Source organism: Phyllostomus discolor, chromosome 2 (genome assembly GCF_004126475.2).
Source record: "Phyllostomus discolor isolate MPI-MPIP mPhyDis1 chromosome 2, mPhyDis1.pri.v3, whole genome shotgun sequence".
Lineage (NCBI taxonomy): Eukaryota > Metazoa > Chordata > Mammalia > Chiroptera > Phyllostomidae > Phyllostomus > Phyllostomus discolor.
Window position 1 is genome coordinate 217,173,609 of NC_040904.2, and position 12,977 is coordinate 217,186,585.

At 68.5% G+C, this 12,977-nt stretch overlaps 1 protein-coding gene across 1 annotated transcript; it reads left to right on the forward strand.

Moving 5' to 3' along the window:
• Positions 1-341: 341 nt before the first annotated feature.
• On the forward strand, positions 342-9,651 carry MAPK8IP2 (mitogen-activated protein kinase 8 interacting protein 2). Its single transcript, XM_028532758.2, has 12 exons — positions 342-556; positions 1,426-1,531; positions 2,796-3,065; positions 3,176-3,269; positions 3,353-4,552; positions 4,782-4,857; positions 4,962-5,134; positions 5,211-5,320; positions 5,919-6,023; positions 6,110-6,180; positions 8,512-8,610; positions 8,960-9,651. The coding sequence occupies exons 1-12, from the start codon at positions 492-494 to the stop codon at positions 9,030-9,032; spliced, it is 2,442 nt and encodes an 813-aa protein (XP_028388559.1). The 5' UTR covers positions 342-491; the 3' UTR covers positions 9,033-9,651.
• Positions 9,652-12,977: the final 3,326 nt, after the last annotated feature.

The window sequence follows — 12,977 nt, forward strand, 5'->3', positions numbered from 1 at the left end:
GCTCTGCGAGCCCAGACCGCTGCCTTCCTGCGACCGGCCCGCGCAGGGTCCTCGTCGTGGGTCGCCCCCGGCCTGTCCCCGCGCGCAGACCGTCCTGGACTCCGACCCGATCCCCCATCTCCGCCAGTCCACTTCTCTCCTGCCCCCCGAAAACAAGCCGCGCGCCCGCTCCTTCCCGGACCCGGGCCTCTCGGCCCGACCAACGTCCCCCCCCCCCCCCCCCGCCATCGGCCTCCCCGCCGCCACCCGCCCGCCCGCCCGCCCGCTGTCCCCTCCCCTGTCCCCTCCCCGGCCCCTCCCCCGTCCCCTCCCGGATCCTCGCCCCTCCCCCTCCCCCTGCGGCGTCCGCTCCGGCTGCCGCGGTGTCCTGCGGGCGGTCGAGGTGTGTGGCGGGCGGGGTGTCGCAGGGCGTGTCACGAGGTGAGGGCGCGAGCACCGAGGGGACCCCGCGGCCGGCGCGCCCCGCCCCGCCGCGGCCGCTCCCGGGGAAGATGGCGGACCGCGCGCAGATGTTCGCCCTCTCCACCTTCCACTCGCTGTCGCCGCCCGGCTGCAGGTACGCGGCGCGCCCGCCGGCCGCCCCTTCCGCGGCCCCGCTCGGCCCCCTCCCCGGCCGCTCGCCGCCCCGCGCCCCCCCCGCCCCGGCCCCGAGCCCCGAGCCCCGGCCCTCCTGGTCCCGAGGCCCGCACTCCTGACCGCCGGCCTCCCCGTTCCTGTCCTCCCCTCACCCCGCTACTCCAGCCCCAGCGGCCCCCCGCCCCCGCCCCCGCCTCCGCCGCATTTCCCGCCGGGGTCCAGGGCCGCGCCCCGCCCGGCCAGCTGACCCTTCAAGGGTGGAGGTCCCGGCCCAGGCCCTGCGGGCGGCCCGCGGCCACCACCTGAGCCCTCCGCTCTGCGTGCGGCCTGCCCCTCGGGCTTTGTGGGGCCTCCCTCGCCGGAGGCCTGGCGCCCAGGGGAAGGGGCTGCGGTGCGGAGAGGGCTGGGCCTCTGGGTGTAGGCCTGCCCTGGGCTGGGAAGGGGAGACAAACTGGCAGACGGGGCCCCAGAAGGGCTGACCCCTCCCTCTCCTGCCGCTGCTGGAGCCTCGGCTCCCCTCCCCCGCTGGGCGCAGCCCGACTCTCCCGAGGCCCAAGCTGAGCTCCGGAGGGGCCTGGGGCGGAGCAGGGGAGGTGAACGGGAGGAGGGCTGAACAGACCAGGGCCCCCTGCGGGCTGGCGGGGGCTCAGGTCATGGGAAACATGCCCTGGAGAACGGGGAGCTTGGGTCTCACAGTGCCGGCAGAATGGGCATCTGGAAGTCACTGGCTGTGGAGACCCTGAGGCCTAGGAGCTGGGCCGCACTAGGACCAGCTCCCCCACAGGGCCCTGGGGCTGCCGACTCTTTCCGGAGCCCTGCCCTTGCTGTCTGACCCCGTCTGCTCCCCAGGCCTCCCCAGGACATCAGCCTGGAGGAGTTTGACGACGAAGACCTGTCTGAGATCACTGATGACTGTGGCCTGGGCCTCAGCTACGACTCGGACCACTGCGAGAAGGTGGGGGGGGGCAGGAGGGGCGGGGGGGGGGCAAACCCTCTCAGGGGGCCTCAGGAGCTCAACCTGGAAACCCGAGATGCTCTGGTTGCCCCCTCCCCTTGGCCTGGGGTCTTCCCGGACATCAAACCTCTCTCTCTCTACCCTCCCCCGAGGGTCTTCCCAGGCAGGCCTCGCTTGACCCCCCTCAGCAGGCCAGCTTCGGGCAGCCGAGCTTGCCTGGGCCTCGGGCACCCTGGGGGCCGAGAGCACCCCCAACAGATGTCACCCTTCCAGCTCCCCCTGCCTCCTTCCCAGCCCTGCCCCCCCCTCCTGCCTCCCCCTGCCCCACGCCCCCACCCCTGCAACCCTTTCTCCCCATCTCCTCCCTCCTGTTCTCCTCCCTCCTGTCTCCCCATCCGTTTCTGTTTTGGTTCCTTCAAGAACATTTCTGAGCTGCTGCCATGTGGCAGGTGCCAGCGGCTCCCAGGGGCTTGAGAGGACAGGACAGGTGCGCCCTTGCCTTCGGGAGTTTGTAGCCCAGCAGGGGAGAGGGACGTGGCAGAGAGGAGGCTGTCTGAGTGTCAAGGGCCAGGTCCTGCCCCGGAGGACCCCAGGTGCAGCGAGGGGGAGGGGAACCCAACCGAGGCTCCCCGTGGAAACGGCACACAGGCATGCCCTCAGGGAGGGCTCGCCAGAGCCGGGCTGATGAGGGCGTAGGCAGGAGGGGCTGGAGGAGAGAAACTGCCCCCGCGGAGTAACTGTGTCAGAGGCAGAGGCCCTGAGGCGGGTGCTAGCTTGGCGATCCTGGGTGCTGGCTGGGTCGTCCTTCCCGCACTCACTCGACATTTGCTGAGCGCCTGCCACGGGTGGGTCCTGCTCAGTGCAGACCGTGGGCCCTGGCCTGAGAAGCCGGGCTCGAGGCTCGGTGGGCAAGGCAGACCAAACAGGGCCCAGCTCCTGTGTGCTGTGTCGAACTGCAGTGAAGGGGAGCGGGACTGTCCGATGTGGGGGCTCTGGGGGTGAGACGAGGCCGGCAGCGGGGCCGGGGCTACTCTGAGACTCCCTGTCACCCAGGCTTGGGAGCTGGGGCTCTCACCCAGACCCGGCGTGACCCCCACGTGTCTGCAGCAGGTGAAAAACAACAGAGCTGCCCCGCCGGGGTGCAGAGGGACCTGGGGGCTCCTCTCCCTGGACTCGAGGCTCGTTGCTTCCCCTGCTCTGACACTGGGGCCCTGAGCCACCGCCACACGCGCGCCCAGCTCCGCCCTGTCCCTCCTTCCTGCAGGACAGCCTCTCCCTGGGGCGCTCGGAGCAGCTGCACCCCATCTGCTCCTTCCAGGATGACTTCCAGGAGTTTGAGATGATCGATGACAATGAAGAGGAGGAGGAGGAGGAAGAGGAGGAGGATGAGGAGGAGGAGGAAGGGGAGGGCAAGGATCTGGGAAGCCCCTGCTCAGAAGCCCCTGCCCTTGAGCTGCGGAGCCCCTCCCCCTCCCTGGAGGAGCCCCACAAGCACCGGCCCACCACGCTCAGCCTGACCATGCTGGGCACCCAGGTGAGGGCCCAGACCTTTCATCCAGGACGCTGCTGCCCTCGGCAGCCTGCGGCTCCTGCCCCTGAGAGCTGGAGCACCCCCACTTATCGACTTTTTCATCCCTGCCACAGGACTCCCTGAACAACAACGGAGGCTTTGCCCCACCACCTCCAGCTTCCTGGCAAGAGACAGGGCTGTGCTCACACCCCCAGGAGCCCCTCCGAGGTGAGCAGGGCACTGGGGACCAGGAGGCAAGGGAAGGAGGAGGGGCCGGCAGTGGGCTGGCTGACGCATGCCCCTCTCTGCAGAGCCGCCTGCACGACGCCTGCCTGCTGACACCTGTCCCCGTGGGGGGCAGTCACCTGTGGGCCCAGGCTGTGACTGCGAGGGGAACCGACCCGGGGATCCCCCAGCCCCCAGTGGGGCCTCTCCCACCTCAGATCCCGGCATCGAGGTGGACCTGGGGAGTGGCTCTAGCGCGGGCCTCGGGGTCCGGCGCAGCAGCCAGGAGCTGTCGTCGCCGGGCTCCGACTCGGAGGACGCCGGGGCCGCGCGCCTGGGGCGCATGATCTCGTCCATCTCGGAGACAGAGCTGGAGCTCAGCAGCAGCAGCGGCCGCTCCTCGCACCTCACCAACTCCATCGAGGAGGCTTCGTCGCCAGCCTCGGAGCCCGAGCCCGAGCCCGAGCCCGCGAGCGAGCCCCCTCGCCGCCCGGCCTTCTTACCCGTGGGCCAGGATGACACCAACAGCGAGTATGAGTCCGGCTCCGAGTCAGAGCCGGACCTCAGCGAGGACGCCGACTCGCCCTGGCTGCTCAGCAACCTCGTGAGCCGCATGATCTCCGAGGGGTCCTCGCCCATCCTCTGCCCTGGCCAGTGCCTGTCTCCCGCGCAGCGTCCTCCGGGGGAGGCCGCATCACCTGCGGGCGGGGCTCCCGAGGCTGCGGTCCGGGGTGGTGTGGAGCTGGTGGACATGGAGACGCTGTGCGGGCCGCCGCCCCCCGCACCCCCCGCGCCCCGGCCTGGTCCCGCGCAGCCCGGGCCCTGCCTCTTCCTCAGCAACCCCACGCGCGACACCATCACACCGCTGTGGGCCACCCCGGGCCGCGCGGCCCGCACTGGCCGCGCCTGCTCCGCTGCCTGCTCGGAGGAGGAGGATGAAGACGACGAGGACGAGGATGAGACGGAGGACAAGGTGGGGCCCCCTGGGGGCAGGGGCGGGGGCCCGGAAGCCCCGCTGGACGCCTCGCTGGTGTACGACGCGGTCAAGTACACGCTGGTGGTGGACGAGCACACGCAGCTGGAGCTGGTGAGCCTGCGGCGCTGCGCGGGCCTGGGCGAGGACAGCAGCGAGGAGGACAGTGGCGGCGAGGCCAGCGAGGACGAGGCGGGAGCCGCTCTGCTGGGTGTCGGTCAGGGCCCAGAGGGCGCCTCCCCGGACAGCCCCGACCTCACCTTCTCCAAGAAGTTCCTCAACGTCTTCGTCAACAGCACGTCTCGGTCCTCCAGTGAGTGGGAGGTGGGGGAGGGGTGCCAGCGTGCCCAGGGCACCCTGAGGGCCTGGGGCCGGCCGGCTGGCCTTCCCCCAGACCCCCGATAGGCTGCCCAGGGATGGGAAGGGCTGCCCCCCCTCCCCCCCCTCCCTGACGCAAGGCCGGGCGCTGAGGGAGGTGACCTTGGCCAGGCCTGGGAGTGCTTCCCTTCCCTCTTTCTGAGCGTCCACGTCCTGTCTCTCAGGCACCGAGTCCTTTGGCCTCTTTTCCTGTCTGGTCAACGGGGAGGAGAGAGAGCAAACCCACCGGGCTGTCTTCAGGTACGGCCCCTGTCTCCTCGTCCCGCTCCAGACACGGGACACCGGTGGCGGCACACCGCCGCTCCCCTCCCGCGCCGTGACTCCCGCCTCTGCCCCGGCCGCAGATTCATCCCCCGCCACCCCGACGAGCTGGAGCTGGACGTGGACGACCCGGTGCTGGTGGAGGCTGAGGAGGACGACTTCTGGTTCCGCGGCTTCAACATGCGCACGGGGGAGCGGGGCGTCTTCCCTGCCTTCTACGCCCACGCGGTGCCGGGCCCGGCCAAGGAGCTGCTGGGTGAGGCCCCATCTCCAAGGGGCATCTGGTCCCCTCAGGCCCCCCCCACCTGACCTGGGTGCCTTGTAACCCCCAGGGAGCAAGCGGAGCCCCTGCTGGGTGGAGCGCTTCGACGTGCAGTTCCTGGGCTCCGTGGAGGTGCCCTGTCACCAGGGCAACGGGATCCTGTGCGCCGCCATGCAGAAGGTCAGTGCGGAGGTGCTGCCCGCGGCAGCCTGCAGGGGGCGCAGCCCGCGGGGCCCCAGGTTTCCACCGAGGCTGAGAGGGGGCCTGGGGCCTCAGAGGCAGCCCCCACCCTGAGTCAGGGGCCCGGATCCGGTTCAGTGGGGCCTCTGCCCGCCTCTAACCCATTCTCTTGTCTGCAAGTCCGGACCCGCGCTCACCGCGCCTTCCTGCCGGTCGCCTGCTCACTCGTTCCCGGCCTCGGTGGGCATTTCGTGACCAGCAGCAGCTCATCTGCTGGCCCTGCGGTTCAGCAAGACAGACTGCCCTTGAGGCTGCCAGCACCCCCGCCCCAGGCCAGGCCATGGGGACCGGTGGGGAAGGCAGGGGTGCCGGGGGCCGCGGCCCTGGCGGGAGGGACAGAAGGGAGACGAGACAAGGAGGGCCGAGTGCAGACAGGCGACCGGCTGGTCCTGAGACGGAGGAACGGCCGGGCCCCTGGCTCACACGCTCCAGAACCGATGCCGAGAACCCGCAGAGCAGTCTGCAGTGGCCCGCTGACGGGAGGGCCGGACAGCGGGCGGTCCCCTGAGACCCTCTCCTTCTTCCTCCGTCCCCCCAGATCGCCACTGCCCGGAAACTGACCGTCCACCTGCGTCCCCCTGCCTCCTGTGACCTGGAGATTTCTCTCCGGGGGGTCAAGCTGAGTCTGAGCGGTGGACCCGAGGTGGGTGCGGGGCCGGGGCCCGGGCTGGAGGGACGGCCTGCAGCGTGGCAGGGTGTCTGACTGGCCTCTCTGCCCCCTTCGCCCAGTTTCAGCACTGCAGCCACTTCTTCCAGATGAAGAACATCTCGTTCTGTGGCTGCCACCCCCGCAACAGCTGGTGAGAGCCTTCCCTCTGCAGGTCCCACGGCCCTGAGGGCGGTGGCCCCGGGGCCCAGGGGACACAGGTCAGGCAGGCCCCCTGCTGGTCTGCGGCGCAGACGGACAGGCCCACTGGCCAGCGAACGCTGCGAGCGGAGGGGGCGGGCAGACGTCTGCCTGGGGCCCCAGGGGGCAGACGTGTGGAGGGGAGGGGTGCCTGGCATCCAGGAGGCAGCTAAAGGCAGGCGGGAGACCGGCGGTTCTTCTGGGAGGACTGCTGAGCCCAGGCTGCAGGTGAGGGTCTCGGAGAGCAGCCCGGTGACTTGTGCCTGACCCACTGGCCACCGGGCTGCAGTGCAGCACAGTCAGGCGGACACGCTGGCTCTGGTTGCCGTGCGGAGGGGGCCCCCCAGGGGCAGGCCGGCTCGGGGCTGAGGTCACCCCGGCACTGTGTCCTGGAGGCCCTGGGGGACCTGTGTAGATGGGATGCAGCAGGTGGCATGGTGTCTGGGCGATGGGCAGGCAGTGACCACTTGCCTCGGGGGAGGGCCGACAGCCTGAAGTGCAGTGTCTGCCTGAAGGTGCAGGGGGACTGAGTGGCCATTGGTCACCTGAGTCTGGAGCATGGAAGCCTGAAGGTGCAGGGGGACTGGGCGGCCATTGGTCACCTGAGTCTGGAGCATGGGAGAGAGACCTGAGGGGACGGTACTCATTGGGAGCAGGCGGTTGACCGCGGCCATGAGGCGGGCGAGGTAGCTTGGCAGAGCGAGGAGTGACAGGGGTGACCACGGAGGGTCAGTGCTGTCATGGCTACCCATGGGTGTGGGGGCCATAGGCTCCCTGCCCGGCCAGCGGCTGCCCACTGGGTCCCCGTGCCCTCGAGGAAGGAGCTGGGAGGAGGCAGTCAGAGGGACAGGGCCGGGCAGGGGCCCACGAGGACGCGCTGGGCTGCTGGAGGAAGGACACGGCAGCCCTGGGGCTGTGCTGGCGGCAGCTGTGGAGGCCAGCATGTGCATCATCTGGACGCTTCTCTGGTCACGAGAGCAAGGGGGGCTCTCTGCTGCCTGGGGGTGTGTCAGCCCTCGGCAGGTCAGAGCCAGCTCCCGACCTGGGACCAGACGGTGCGACAGGGCCCAGGGTCCGGATGCTGCCCTGAGGGGCGGGGAGCTCAGGCCATGTGTGCGGACGGGGGGGGGGGCCTCGGCCTGCAGCAGCCGGAGGGACAAAGAGCACTCTACGTCTCAACAGAGAGGGGGCCTGGCCCCTGCCCCCAGGTGGTGACCGGGAACAACTCCGCGAGAGCAGGGGCCAGGCCGGTGGCTCCAGATCCAGATGCGGAGGCAGCGGGGGAGGGGAGACCTCACTGCCCGTCCCTCCAGGACCCAGCCCAGCCCCGAGGGGGGGGAGGGGAGCATGCACTGGCGAAGCCGTTTTAGGGGACCACTTAACTCGCTTCGTGGCGAGGCTGGTGGCAGAGCAGACGTGTGCAGGCGTGTGTGTGCTTGGGTGAGGGCGCCTCCGGGCCCCTCTGCGCCGGCGGCCCCGCGCCGTGCGGTCCGTGAGTGAGCCACCTGAAGCGCTCAGAACGGCGCCCAGCCCCGGGGTCCCCAGCCCCCAGGTGGGGGCGCGCGTGAGCGAGGTTTCCGACCAGGGCCCTGGAGACGCGCCCGGAGCGTGTTCAAGGGCAACATGGGCACGTGTGTGGGTCCTGGAGCCGTCCCGTGGGTCCTGCCAGGGGGACCGCAGGCCCCGGCTCCGTTGGTGTGGGTCGGACTGGCCACAGCTGGGGGGGGGGCGGGGCGAGCCTCGTGCCCTGGTGCCCTGGGTGGGAAGAAAGGCGGACGGGAGGCAGACGGGGACTGGATGGGTGGCGGCCAAGTGCGAGGCTCTTCTCCAGGAGGAGGCTCTCCTGGCCGCAGGGGCCACCGTCCAGCACCCGCCCCCCCCCCCCATTAGAGCTCAGAAAGCAGCTGCGGGTTTGTGGGACCCCAGGTGGGGCGGGGCAGGCTCAGGGTCTGGGCGTCGGCTGAGATGTGCACCCAGGAGACAGGTGTGGCTGTGCCGTGGGCTGCACTCCAGGGCGGGCGCAGGGCGGGGGCCGCGGCGCTGGCTGGAGGCAGGGAGAGGCGGCTGGACACCCCTGACAAGCAGCAGTTGGCACGGGTCACTGGCTCCTCGGAGGTGCCCGTGCTGGGGCCCGACCCAAGAGGGCTCCTGCGAGTCTCCAAGTCCTGTGACCCACACATTTCTCTGGTCCCTGCCCTCTGCCCGAGCCCTCTGCCCAGGTTGCTGGGGGCCCTGAGGGGTGGGGGGGGCCGTGCTCTGACACCCCCACGCCGACCCCCTGCAGCTATTTCGGCTTCATCACAAAACACCCTCTGCTGAGCCGGTTCGCCTGCCACGTCTTCGTCTCCCAGGAGTCGATGCGGCCTGTGGCCCAGAGTGTGGGGTGAGTCGGTCGGAGGGGGCCCGGCCGGGGAGGTGGACCCAGAGGCGAGGTCTGGAGGACATGGGGCTGGGGGAGGGGATGTGCAGAGTTTGGACAAAGGTGACAGGGAAGGTCAGATGAGAAGCGGTAGGCGGGTGGGAACTCGGGACAAGTGCCGGGGGGAGTGGCGACCCGGGCGTGGGAAGGTGCAGGCACCTTGCCCAGAGAGGCGGTCGGGTGGGAACGGGGCTTTGAGGCCTTGGTGGCCAGGACCGCTGAGGAGTGGCTCCTGGGGGTCGCGGGCAGACCCGGGCGGGGAGGAGGGCGGGCGGTGGCCCCCCGAGGCAGGTGGCCGGCGCTGTCTCCGCAGCCGCGCCTTCCTGGAGTACTACCAGGAGCACCTGGAGTACGCCTGCCCCACAGAGGACATCTACCTGGAGTAGCCGCCCTGCACCCTGCTCCCGGCAGCTGGGCCCGGTGTGTCTCGGAGACCACGCGGCTTTGGCAAGGACTGGACTGGGGGCGCGTGGGACCTGCTGTCCAGGGAGTCTCGGGGACTCCCTCTGCTCTGCGGAGGCTGCGGGAGGGGGGCATGCCCCTCACCGCCCCTCTGGTCTTCTTCCTCCCTGTGTGCCTCCCTCCCCGTGTCTGCCCCCGCCCCTGTGCCTGCAAACTCGCCCTCTGCTCTTTACTCTGGGGTCAGGGCCGGGAGGGCGCGGGGGACGGCGGGCTCCCAGGTGACCCTCCCACCCTCCCCGGTAATTTAAAAGGAATTTTAATTTTTATAGCGAATCTCAAGGGGTCACCCCATCCTTGACCACAGGGACAAAGGGAAGGACCCCCACGCCACCCCACACGGCGCTGGAGGGGAGCAGGGAGGGGTTCCCCAGAAGGGCCTTGGGGACCCGAGGAGTAGTTCCTGAGACTCACCCCGAGCCCCAGGCCTTGCTTGGATGGGGGTGCCCCGTGCCCCGCGCCCCGTGCCCCGCCGTGCCAGCGTCCGCTTCGCCGCTGCAAACCCCCCACAGTCCAGCACCTCAATAAACTCTCTGCTTGGTGTGACCCTGTCTATTTCTGGGGGGGCACGTAATGGGCAGGGGGCCCCGGTGCCATCCACCACAGTGGGCACCATGACCCCTGGGCAGTGGAGGCACAAGAAGCCCCACCAACATCATGCCAGGGGTCCTGGTGGTGCCACACTGGGCCCCCGGGGGGTCTCCCTGATGCACCCACTGGGTGCCTGCGTGGGCGTGTGGCTGGGGAGCAGCGGTGGCAGGGCAGCCTCGCGGCTCAGGGCAGGGCGTGTGTGCCCTGGGACGGTGTGTGGGAGGGGGCATCGGTCAGCCTGCTTGGGCCTGAAACTGGTATTTAAAAACTCCTGCACAGAGGACCGGAGGGAAGGCGTCGACGCCTTGCCCTGTGCCCTTAGGTTCTCGTAGATGCTGCCTCCTGGAGAAGGGGCTTCCTTGCCCCTCACCACCCCTCCCCACCCTGGACCCCCAGGGCGCTGAGGTCAGCATGGCCACCGGCGCCTTCCCGAGGGTGGCCAGGACCCCTCCTCCAGCCCAAGACGGCACGAGGCTGGATGCCAGGAGGTGGAGGTTATGGAGTGAGAGTGAGCAGAGACACAATTCGTTCCGGGACAGCTAAGAGCTGTGCACACCTGTGCTCCCTCGAAGGGTGGCTGACAGAAATGGGGTCACGGTGTCCAGGGTCAGTGAATGGCCTGGCCCTTCAGCCTGTGGACAGAGCCTCCAACAGGCCAGGGACCCAGCAGAAACGCAGCTTGTGGGCCGCACCCCGGGCATGCAGCCCCACCTGGCAAGACCGCAGAGCACATGGTCCGTGGGGAAACCTTCCCGCCAGTTAAGATGGTGGAGAAGCAGGTGGCCCCTCTGCATGTGGGCACAGGGCGTGGCCAGCAGACCTCCGGCTGCACCGCTCTGGGCACCCGCCACCTACCCACCTCTCCCCGTCTGCTGGGGGTTCTCCCGCCCTGCCCCCCTCTGCCCCCGCCCCTCTCAGAGCACCGTGTGCCCAGCCGTCCAGACCCGTGTGGGTCTCGCCGCTCCTCCACCGTGTCTCCCCACTTTTCTGGATGGTTCATTTTCCCCTCCGGCCTGGCACTTCAGGTCAGCTGTTGGACATGCTTGGGTGTCCTTTACCTGGGCCCTTCCCGCACCTGCCTGCCTTCCCGTCCAGCTGCTCTTCCGATCTCAAGCCCCCTCCTCGCTCTGCTGAGCTCCAGACCCCAGCCGGGCTCAGCCCAGGACCTCCCTCCCTCCCTCGCCGTGCATCGACCCACCAGCCCCAGCTGACCTGCAGGGCACCCCCGGCCAGTCTCTGGGCTGGTGCTTTGCCGCACTCTCTGAAGGAAATGGTGCTGAGGGCCCAAACCGCCAGACACCGACCCTGACACGAGCCTTCTCTCCTGCTGCTCCTGTTCGGCTGTGTCCTGGCTTGTACGTTTCTCCTGGAGTCACCCCACATGCCCCTGCTGGCACCGCCCTCACCAGGTGCCCAAATCTGCCCCTCCCCCAAACTCTGCCTGGATAATACCACCTGGCCTTTCCTGCAGCCCCCTGCCTCCACCTGTGTCCACACATCCACCTTCACCTACAACCAACCTGGGTTTCTCAGCAGAGACCTGAGCAGGCCGCTCTCCCTCAAACCTGCAGGGGGTCCTGGCTGAACCCCCGCCCAGCCTGTGCTTGCCCCTCTCCAGCTCCCTGTACCCCCACCTCATTTCTGCCTGGGAGCCTCTGCTCTCCCCAGGGGTGTCTGGCACCTGCCAGGCCACCTCCTGTCCTGGTCCCTGGGGAGGGTGAGGCACCACTCCTGCCTGCTCTCCTGCACAGGCTGCCAGTCCAGGGCCTGCGGCGGGGCCTTGCCGCGCCTGCTGAGGCCTCGGGACCTTGGGCGGTGAGCGAGCGAGGCTCCTGGCCAGGACTGCGACTTCCAGAACCCTACTTCTAAACAAAAAGCTTTGTACATGTTTTTGTTTAAAAATATGGACAGCATAACAATAATTTAATCCGGACCAGCTGGAATAACTAAATTAAGGTATATTCACCTAATTGGAATATTGGGCAGATATGAAAAAGTGAGCTTGCTAACATTTAGTAAAAATCGGAAAAATGATAGTCTTGGCAAAGGAGTCTCTAATTATGAGCCTACAGACCAAGAAACAGGGTCCAACATGTTTGAGTGGCAAGAAACCAGGAAACATAATCGCAGAGATGTGTTGTAACTTCTGATCACAACACACAACAGGTCTGGGAGTACAATAAATAAGGTGAAACTAGTCGGCGCACACCCTGGGTGCTGTTCCCCAGACAGGGAACACAGCTCGCTTCGGTTGTCGGGGGACATATTTCAACAACGGACCCTGTAACGTTTTTGGAAGCAAAGCATTTGGCTCCAGGAGAAAAACCCAGGAAGACCCGTGTGGTCGCCCAGGGCAGCGGGAGGGGCGGGAGGGGAGGTGGCTGCCGGCCTGGGCCCTGGCCCCGGCGGGCAGCCCCTGGTCTCACGACCGCATGAGGGCTGCTGTGGCTCCAGCTCCTCGTGTGTTCCCACTAGAGGGAGTGCAGGTGAAGGGGCGGCGGCCGGCTCTGCAGAGCCCCAGTGGGTGCTGCCGGCGGGCGAGGCAACCAGGAAAGCGGTCCTCAGGCTGGGTGCCCCCGGGGGAGCCAGGTTCCTCCCTGAGCCGTCGGCCAGAAGGACGGGAAGTGGGACCTCGGCCCACCAGGAGAAGCAGCAGCCCTCAGGGACCCCCTAGGCAGCTGCAACTGAGCAGAGAAGACCCTCCCCGGCTACTGGGCCTTTGCGACCGGGGAGCAGTTCTGCCGTTCTCAAGAGAGGGACAGAGAACATGGCCACAACCACAGATCCTGGAGGAAGACCCTCCACTCACCAAGCGGAGGCCCCAGGTGCCCACACGGGGGCAGGAGTGGGGGAGACAAGGAAACGAATGGCACCCCGTGGAGAGGGAATGTGAAGGAACACCGCCTTGGTGCTGGGCTGGGCGGGGCTCTCGGCTCGCTCCCCTCGCCCGGTTAGCCGGCGTGGTAGGCGTGGCAGGAGGGATGTGTGCAGGGGTGAGGTGTACGTGGGACAGGAGTCGATGGGCAGCCCGGGCCCTCTCCTCAAACGCGCCCCCACACCTCGCCGAGGACCAGTGCTGCGGAGCTGGCGTGGAACCCAGCATGCAGCCCGTCTGACGGCCTGAGCCCTGCCCTGCAGCTGCACCCACCCCATCCAGCCATGGCTCCTGGGCACCTGCGAGCACCTGTGAGCGAAGTTCTCACACACTCAGAGCTTTGCAGAACTCAAAGGGTTGTGCCCTCAGGGCACCTCAGCCATCATTTCAGTTGATGATGAGACAC

Coding starts and splice junctions, on each gene's coding strand:
- MAPK8IP2 (XM_028532758.2), top strand. CDS start 492: ATGGCGGACCGCGCGCAGATGTTCGCCCTCTCCACCTTCCACTCGCTG. Junction 1,532..2,795: donor ACTCGGACCACTGCGAGAAG/GTGGGGGGGGGC, acceptor TCCTTCCTGCAG/GACAGCCTCTCCCTGGGGCG. Junction 8,611..8,959: donor CCTGTGGCCCAGAGTGTGGG/GTGAGTCGGTCG, acceptor CTGTCTCCGCAG/CCGCGCCTTCCTGGAGTACT.